The sequence below is a fragment of the Carassius auratus genome, chromosome 38 (assembly GCF_003368295.1).
Source record: "Carassius auratus strain Wakin chromosome 38, ASM336829v1, whole genome shotgun sequence".
Taxonomy (NCBI): Eukaryota; Metazoa; Chordata; class Actinopteri; order Cypriniformes; family Cyprinidae; genus Carassius; species Carassius auratus.
In genome coordinates, this window is record NC_039280.1 from 4,325,769 (window position 1) to 4,334,627 (window position 8,859).

Below are 8,859 nucleotides of genomic sequence, written 5' to 3' on the forward strand. Positions count from 1 at the left end.
AGAGCTGACGCTGGGCTGAAAATGGGTGACGTTTGGTTGTTGTTTTCTGTTTACATAAAACATTCATCATATAAAAAATTAATAAAATGATTAATGACAATGAAAATTTTTCAATAAAAAACAAATTGTCCCAAATGAAAAGACAACAATTTTTTTTTAAACACATTTAATTTTATATTTCATCAATTAATTAAATTATAGGCCTACATTTTTTTATAAAAAAAAATTGAGTGACAAAAGTGGGTGCATTTAAATTATTTTGGGTTAGAACTGCATTTATTAATGTCGTAACAGATCTGAAAGTGAGTGTCACATCTTTTACTCAAAAACAATTAACAGCAGATGAATAAGGAGGACGTGTAGATGCTTAATGAAAATTAGTTGGATTTAAAACTAACAATATTGCTAAGAATTCCAAATAGTTAATTCCAATTTTCCTGCTTTAACTTATTCAAACAACACAAAAATTTGTCACGGGACATTTTAAATGATTTCTTTTTATTGTTCCTGTTAACAGTTCCATTGTAAAAGTAGGACATGCATGCTTCCTGGTGGCCTTCGATAGATTCATCACTCACAAACGACCAGGTTAGCAAACACTGTACTAACCATAAAGTACAACAAAAACACTTTCAGATCGGCATCTGTTTGCAGAGGATCTACCTGGAAATATGAAGCGTCATTAACACTCTAGTATTGACTTTTAAGAGTTGTTCACATTTCTTATCAAAAAACCCATAGTTTTTAATGCACTGTTGATATTTTAACCACATACCAGGCATGATAGCTTGTGAAAATGAGTTTTATTGGTACCATATATCAACTGTCAATGGCAGACACATGGCAAACATATATCTGTAAAACAACCAGAAACAAAGATGCTCTGAAAACAGAAGAGCACGCCAGCTTTATGGACGATTTGAGAAATAAACCAGAAACACTGTATTTCACAAGTGACATTGAAGAAAAATTAATTTCAGATTTGTATGCCTTAGAATGGTTATATTTAACCATAATTTAGTCTTCAACCGTTTTTATAAGTCAGTGGAAGCCCTGCAATGGAGTGCCCTCTGGTATTTTAAAACCTAATACAATGTAACCTCAAAGGGGCTTCTTGGAATTATTGACCTGGATAATGTTTAATTATACAAATTTGAATAAGAATTCTTAAGGATTCATTCAAGGACTAATATATCATCTTAGGTTAAGGGAAAAAAAAACAAGTGAAATAATCTGCAAAGGCAACATCAAATACAGAGCAACATGTATTGTCTCAATATAATGCAATGGCAAAGACTTTAAAAAAAATAAATACATTGTACATCGACTTAAAAACTATAATCTACCTTCTCATGTAAAAGGTAGTTGTACCTAAAATGCATCTAGAAACAATTTGAAATGAGAGGTTCAGTTTTACTTTTGACATATGAAGGGGTGAAGGGCACAGGGGTCCTAAGAAGAGTAAATAGAATTACACTTATACAGAACTTGGCTACTATCTTAAATATACAATCACAAATACACAAACAAAATGATGAAAAAACAAAAACATTATATAAACGTGTTGATTAAAGGATCTTGCTCCTTGGTCTGTAGCATCGGTTAAGAAAAAACAATAGCTGGGATACTAATTTGATGTTTTCCCTACACGTTCAAAGCAAACTAATGATCATTGTGTACGACAGGCGTTGAGCTCAGCCTGTTCTTTTCAATATAGGCTAAAAATCTCCATGAAACAATGTTTATAGCAACGGTCTTGGGACAAAATGTGCCACCGGCCGTTTTACTAACATTGTAGGATGTAGATCCTGCAAACAATGAGACTGTTACAGCTGCGATAGCTAATGTCTGACACATGCAGTTCCCAGACATACATGCTAAGATCATGTAATCTCATTTTCAAAGATGATTAAACAGAAACAAAGACAGATAGGTGGAAAGACTAAAGCAAATTAGCATCTACTTACAATAATATTGGTAACAGTAACAATACAAAATTTTTTATTTTACATTGAGATTGACAGCGTTTTCCAGTTAAAGATTATCAATTTTTTTGTTTTAATAAGAACAAAATTCATCATAATTTTTTTTAAGAAAAATAGATCCAAAATACAGTGACAAGAGTGCAAAGGATATTTAGAGTTTTTGTTTGCTTGCTTATTTTTTCACTTTAGAAATCGTTATAAAAAATAAAAAACAAGAAACTAAACAGAATGCAAACAAATAATAAAAATTAAAAAAATCAAATACTTTTTTTTTTTTTGAGTCTGGTGTAATGGCCAGGCAAGCTCTCAGTGACCATTCCGGGCATAACCAAACTCAAGAACCTCGATGCTTTACACTTTATTTAGTTTTACTTAAAGAACTTTACGTAGTGGTTCTCAACTCCGGTCCTCAAGCTCCGGAACTGTACAGGTTTTTGTTCCAACCAGGTCCTACAAAACAAATAATTGAGTTTTTAAAAATGGAGCTTTGGGTTTGAGTCTGAGGTGCACACAATGGTCATATCACTAAACGGTCAGATAAAAAGAGATCCTTTCCTGTCAAGTGAGCACTACAGAAACGGCCATGCGTGTCAAAGCACAGCACGCACAGAGAGACCCGAGGTTGGAACAATAACCCACAGCCTGATCGCTAAGCTTGACCGAGACACAGAAACGGACGGCGTTGCAAAACGACTCTCAAAGAAACAAAACAATCAACAAAAACGGAATGTCTGACGGCGACAGAGGAGGAGGCCAACTGAGCAGAAGTCTAGGACCGGGTCTTGCGAGCCTTTCGCTAGCCCCTAACACTTCTACTGCGATGACTGTGAGGTGGGGTTGTCATTTTTGCTCTCCTGGCTGGAGGGAGCTTTGCTGTTCCAGGGGCTGTTGGTGCCCAGGGCGGGGGAACTGTTGAAACTGTCCTCGTCGTCGATGCCATTGGCCGCATCAAACTGTGTGTTTTCCAGCCGCGTGATGAGCCGCTCATCCTCGTCCCCGAACTCCCCTCCCATCAGAGTGGGCTCTCCCACCATCATCACATCCTGCAGGGGACAGGAAGGGGCGCAAACATTATCCCCACAACACGGGGGTGCTCCGTAGGGGGACGCGGTGGCTTACTACACCACATCGCAACTGCAGAAGGCACTGAGGAACTACACCTCCACTATTCTGCCCACTACAAGCCCAAATCAGCACGGGAACTTAAACCAGCAGTGCTGTGTGTGAAAAGGCTATCTTCACCATGCTGAACACTAAATAGATCTGCCATGGTGGGCATCCCGGATCCTTGAGTGCTGCATGGGTTCATTCCACCTCGGGTCTCTAGTGTTGGCTGCGTCTCTGGAGCTCAAACCACCCAAAAGACTGACAAAAAGCACAAAAAACCCACAGACCTGCGGCCCTAAAGGACCAGGGACTGCCCAGCATTGGATCATGTCCACTTGTCTCTATGTTGGGCCTGTCTTCCTAATATGAGGCATAACTTGAATACAAGCATTGGTCCACCCTCCTCCCGCTACCCATCTCCCATAGCTCAAAATGGACATCAAAATGAGATGCTTACAGGTACCTGGCTGGAGAGCGCAAAACTGCTGGCTGGACTTTTCTTTTTACTGTTGTTGTTGTTGTTCCCCCCTCCAGAACTCATCGTGCTGCCGCCGGACATTTTTCGTTTCCTCCGCTTGTTGGGGGCTTGTCTTGCTGGCTCAGCTGGACAAAGAGCACAGGGGAGATATCTGAGACTCGGGTGGGACACTGCTGGATGTTCGACTTTGAGATGAAAGTCGCTCGATTCTCACCTGGCGGGGCCACCATCCGCTGCCATTTCTGAAACAGACAGGTTTTGAGGCAGTCTCGTGGGCTGAGACTGTACGTCTTGTGTCTGGACATCAGCTCCTGCATGGGCTCCAGGATTACACAAAGCTGTGAGAGAGAGAGAGAGAGAGAGAGAGAGAGAGAGAGAGAGAGAGAGAGAAAAGTGTTAGTAATGTTTTTGAATTCATATCGACCGTTCTCCAGACTGATGGAAATGAACTTACTCGGAGGTAGTTCAGCGTGGAGTTAGATAAGCCACATCTAGTGATGTTTTTTGATAGCTGGTCAAGCATTTGGGGGTCTTGGGCCTGTTGAGGAACCAATTTAGTGAACCAATAACAATTGTGTGCCGACATGGTTGTTGCCAATGATTTACCAAAGACAAGCACCAATTGTGCTTAAGACATTTACTGAAACTACAAAGTGTTTCTAAAAAAAACCTAAAAAAAAACAAACAGTTAAAAAGTTAGAAATATTTTTCTTAAAATTATAAAGTAAAACAAAACAAAAAACGGCACATAGCTGAAATTATATAGATAACAAAACTACAAAAATGGTCTGAATTAATAGCACAAGTAGAGTTAAAACATTTTCTTAAAAAAAAAAAAGTCTCATCATCACCTATGCTACATAATTAAAAACACAAACCACTAATACGGTGGATATAGTTACAAAAACACATTTAATATATTTAAAAAACAATTTATTCAGTGATGGTAAAGCTGAGTTTTAGCAGCCATTACTCCAGTCTTTAGTGTCACATCAGATGTCATTCTAATATGCTGATTTGCATTATCTAATATGCATGAAACATTAACATTATCATCAATGTTGAAAACAGATGTGCTGCTTAATATTTTTTGGAAACCATGATACCTTTTTACCAGGATTTCTTGATGAATTGAAACAGAATTTATTTGAACCATAAATCACTTGTAGTATTATGAATTTGTTTACTGTTACTTTTAATAAATGTAATGTGTCCTTGAATAATAAAAAAAATTTAATAATAATAATAATTACTTTAAACAAAAAAAAAGCAAAAAAAAAAGCAAAAAAAAAAAAACATCCTGACCCCAGACTTTTAAACCGTTATATCATTGTGTAGGGGCTCTAGAACAAATCCTTAAGATTGTCAATACTGAAAATACTGAAATCAAACTCACATGCATTGCCAGGATGCTCCTCGGGACCACCTCTCTGTGCTGTCTGATGCTGAAGTGCCACGTCTTTATACGCATCATGTCATCAAACATGAACTCGAGGTACAGTCTGCCCTCCACACACACCTGAGGAAGTGAAAGGACTTCTCAGCAAAATCATAAAGGTGGAGGTGGCCTACTTTAAACTCAATCGTTATGTTCTTATTGCAGAGCTTATTTAATGGAAGTACTCTGAATCCCATTTAAGATCACAACAAGAGTTAATGTATGCCTTCTCTGACACCGCATTCACTTTGGAAAGGAAATGAACGGGCAACACATGAAGGCCATTTTTAGAATTTATTTCTGATAATAAACTTTACATAAAGTGTGGCGAGGTGTACAACGGTGTTCATAAAAGAAATGCTTAGTTAACGTTTTAAAACTCTGGCAATAAACACAAAGGAAAAGGATACCTGTGTGAACATGGGTTTGCCGTTCTGTGTAACCATGGTGCACTGATCGCAGTCCAGGGACACAAAGTTATTGTGGAAAGACTCCTTGGGATGTTTCAGCACATAGAAGAGTTCAGTGGCCCCACCCTCAAAAATACTCCTGAAGTACCGAGGGATCAACGTCCTACCAATAGCTGGAAATAAGATAAGAATTTTGGATTCAGATACAGTTGGGAAAAGCAGGATATAAATGCATTTTCTCATTTCTCTGTCTATATTTGTTTATTCAGGGTCAAATTCAAACACAAACATTAAAAACACTGAAGTGACTTTACAAAACAGGACATTACTATATCGTTTGGGACCATCTTCCAGACAGAAAGTGATCGTCAGCATTGCATCGTCTTCGAAAAACTCTGTAGTGAACGCATCCCACCACAAATTGTCACAGTCCTGCTGAGATAGAACAAAAAACACTATTCACATGTAATCTTAATTCAAATAAACTTACATTTGCTAAACAAGCAGCAAGTAAATGCCATGGTTTTGCATGCATGCTAACAACCTACTGTTTCCATTTCAACAAATGAAGATTTCCGCTACTCCCTTTATAAATTTGTGTACCACGAATGTGATTTATTTGTAATTCTTTTTTACCTCTGTCCAATTCTGTAGTCTTTTGTTGAGCTCAAATATTCTGTAGTCTGTTTGATTCCCATACGGTGTGTGCCTCCTGTAACATGAAAAGAAATTGGAATGATTTCTAAAGTATCATGTGACATTGAAGTAATGGCTGCTGAAAATTCAGCTTTGAGTAACATACATTTTAAAAAATATAGGAATATTTTCATTTCTATTGTAATAATAGTTCACAGTAAATGGTGAGTGTGGTAAACGACTTTAAAAAACAAAAAAAGTTTTTTTTACTGACCACAAACCTTCGAACAGTAGTGGTGCACGTGTTTATGAATTGTATAACAATACATTTCCACTTTTTAGAAAATATCCAAACAATATGAGTGAATAGGCAGAATAGAGTCTGAAAAGGCTTGAGGTAGTTTACAATAATAAGCGAAACCAAAAGCTTGTACATCCACTTTGTGTTACACCCTGTTGTCTATCACCTGTAAATAAACTGCTGTAGACCAAATGTCAATAGCCAAGTAAGTTCTTACCCTATTCCAGGCTCCATGTAAGAGGGTGGATACATCGGTGTCGGACTGCAAAATAAAGAGCATTATTAAGACCTTAAAATGAGCACCTTTCATATTAAATATCTAGTGTATGATCAGTTTACTTTAGTTAGATGTTAGCTAGATGCCAAACTACTACTACTTTAAAACTAGAAAATAGCCACACACACACACACATTAGGCAAAAACACAAAAGTAATCACAAGTCTCACCCCACATCTCTATCCAGCATTGCGCCTGGGTGAAACGGAGGGAAGGCACTACCGTTGGGGGACTCCTTTGGGGAGTACAGCTTGAATGACTTGGACGAACAGCCTAGATAACAAGAGAGAGAGAGAGAGAGAGAGAACACCATTCAGACATTTAGATTTAGAGTCCATTCACAAAATATACAGACAGGTCTACAAACCCAGCCAGTAAAATCCTGATCCATTTAGTGCAGCTGTAGGTAAACAAGACATGTCTATTTTTGGCCTTACTTCTGCATAACCTCTTGTTTTTTAATATATTAGGCGGCTTGAGTTATTCATGCCTACTGTCTGACCTTGCAATTAGTTTAGTGAAATGCATGTTGATATGAGCTTTAATATTTAATATCTGTTTGAAACAATAAATATGTATTTTTCAGACTGATAGTCCCCCACACCCTGGTCAGCAAACACCATTATGTGATCACGTGACATTTCCCTGAAGCTCATGACAGCCCATCCCCCAATCCCGTAAAAGGGATTCATGTAACTCCAGCTAGCCCTGCTCTGTAATTCATTTAAACTGAAACAGCAAACCTAAAGCAACAACCCAAAAACAGGCTTGACAAAGACTAATCTAATGCAATGCACAATTCAGTCAATTACTATAATGCAACATTATCCATTAAATGCACTTTATTTCCAAATTTTGCATGACAGTCAACCAGAAAATCTGGGGAAATTATCCATGGTCATACAGATCTGCTATTCTACTCGTCTGGTGCACCCTCCTGTCAATGTGTTATCTCTGTGAATTTTAGAAACCTGCATACTTAAAATACATTCTTTTAATACCTAACGTTACTCTCTTTCCATTAGAGCTGCTTTTAATGTATCGGTGAAACTTAATGCATTAATAATTTCTCAGTAATTTTCTAATATTTGCACGGTTTGACTAAAACTCACATTAAATTTATCAGAAAAACAACGTGTGTTATAATGCAATTTACACACAAAATAATAAATAAATAAACAAAAACATTTTAATCTCAAATTAAATCTTTTCGACAATTAAAACTCATGATATTGCGAAGACCTGCATTTAATGCATATTCACACTTCTCCACAGATTAATAGCAGTCACTTCATCCTCCTTTCTCTGTTGTTGCGGAAAACATTTGTGCTAAGATACTTACTAAGGTGTAAGTTAGCCACACTACTTCATACATTTCACACAAAAAGTGCACTTAACTACTTTTAAAACACACGCCACTTAATTCAAAACACTTATCGCTGTTTTTAGCATATGATTCCTAACAAGTCTCTATATTTGTGTACTATAGCGACAAACTTGATAGCCTAGCTTAGCCAGGCCTGGCTCGGAACACAGGCGAGGCCCGCACAGGCTGCTGCTTCTCCTAACAGCGTAAACAACATCACCATAGCGACGCAATTCAACGCATTTATTTTCACGTTTTCTCGCTTTAAAACTAAACGTTGCTGTGAATTAGCGTTAGACTGACGCTCATGCGCACCTGCAGGAATCCAAGATGGAATTCGACGCTCTGTCCCCGGTGCTCCCTGATTATAATCCCGCTCTGTCGGTCGCTGTCGTTAAAGCCAGGTGAGCTGAAACATCAGCCCGTTTCAAACCATGGTGGTGTGCAAAAAGCAGTTACAAAATGCAGCTTCGGCGCTGGTAGATGTAGACCGTGTTAAACGGGAACCGGACTCAATGGGGTAACGAGGAAAAGTGCCCGTGCGACCCTTTGTTCCTGCTCATGAACAATAGTCCAGGCCCTTCTTTCTCTCCGTGCAACCCCCCTCAACACTCCCTGCACTGGTTGAGCATCAACCCCTCGCGGTCCCCTCCAATCAAACCCACCCCTCCCCCAGCCCTGCACCCTCATCCGGGACACACTTCACGACGAAAGCCTACGTTGTAAACGTGTCAAAAGAGAAACAAGAAAACACTTCAGAGTGGAATACAGTTAAACTTAAATAAACAAATAAGTAAATAACTAACACATGACTTCAATGAATACAGAGAGAGGGCTTTGTTTACAGCACCTACACATCTT

At 38.3% G+C, this 8,859-nt stretch overlaps 1 protein-coding gene and 1 non-coding gene across 8 annotated transcripts; both read right to left on the minus strand.

Annotated features, from left to right (window-relative positions):
- Nucleotides 1–784: 784 nt before the first annotated feature.
- LOC113056704 (LIM domain-binding protein 1-A) lies at nucleotides 785–8,648 on the minus strand. 7 transcript variants are annotated; one of them, XM_026223520.1, is made up of 11 exons: nucleotides 8,314–8,648; nucleotides 6,803–6,905; nucleotides 6,573–6,617; nucleotides 6,055–6,130; nucleotides 5,748–5,850; nucleotides 5,419–5,591; nucleotides 4,967–5,089; nucleotides 4,025–4,108; nucleotides 3,785–3,908; nucleotides 3,556–3,695; nucleotides 785–3,028 (listed from the first exon to the last, which is right to left on the minus strand). In XM_026223520.1, the coding sequence occupies exons 2-11, from the start codon at nucleotides 6,820–6,822 to the stop codon at nucleotides 2,798–2,800; spliced, it is 1,119 nt and encodes a 372-aa protein (XP_026079305.1). In that variant the 5' UTR covers nucleotides 6,823–6,905; nucleotides 8,314–8,648; the 3' UTR covers nucleotides 785–2,797. The 7 variants fall into 7 exon arrangements, with proteins under 7 accessions (XP_026079305.1, XP_026079303.1, XP_026079307.1 ...); XM_026223518.1 differs by having other exon boundaries at nucleotides 3,550–3,695; XM_026223522.1 differs by having other exon boundaries at nucleotides 785–2,435; nucleotides 3,550–3,695; nucleotides 8,314–8,647.
- On the minus strand, nucleotides 5,157–5,291 carry LOC113057569 (small nucleolar RNA SNORA13). Its single transcript, XR_003277844.1, has one exon. It is a non-coding gene; the product is annotated as a small nucleolar RNA SNORA13 (small nucleolar RNA).
- Nucleotides 8,649–8,859: the final 211 nt, after the last annotated feature.

Bases quoted from the DNA above. Each gene is read 5' to 3' on its own strand.
- LOC113056704 (XM_026223517.1), bottom strand. From the start codon at position 6,822: ATGCTGGATAGAGATGTGGG. The intron at 6,131-6,572 runs GTAAGAACTTAC...TTCATGTTACAG, and splicing joins TACATGGAGCCTGGAATAGG to GAGGCACACACCGTATGGGA. The intron at 5,854-6,054 runs GTAAAAAAGAAT...GTTCTATCTCAG, and splicing joins GACTACAGAATTGGACAGAG to CAGGACTGTGACAATTTGTG.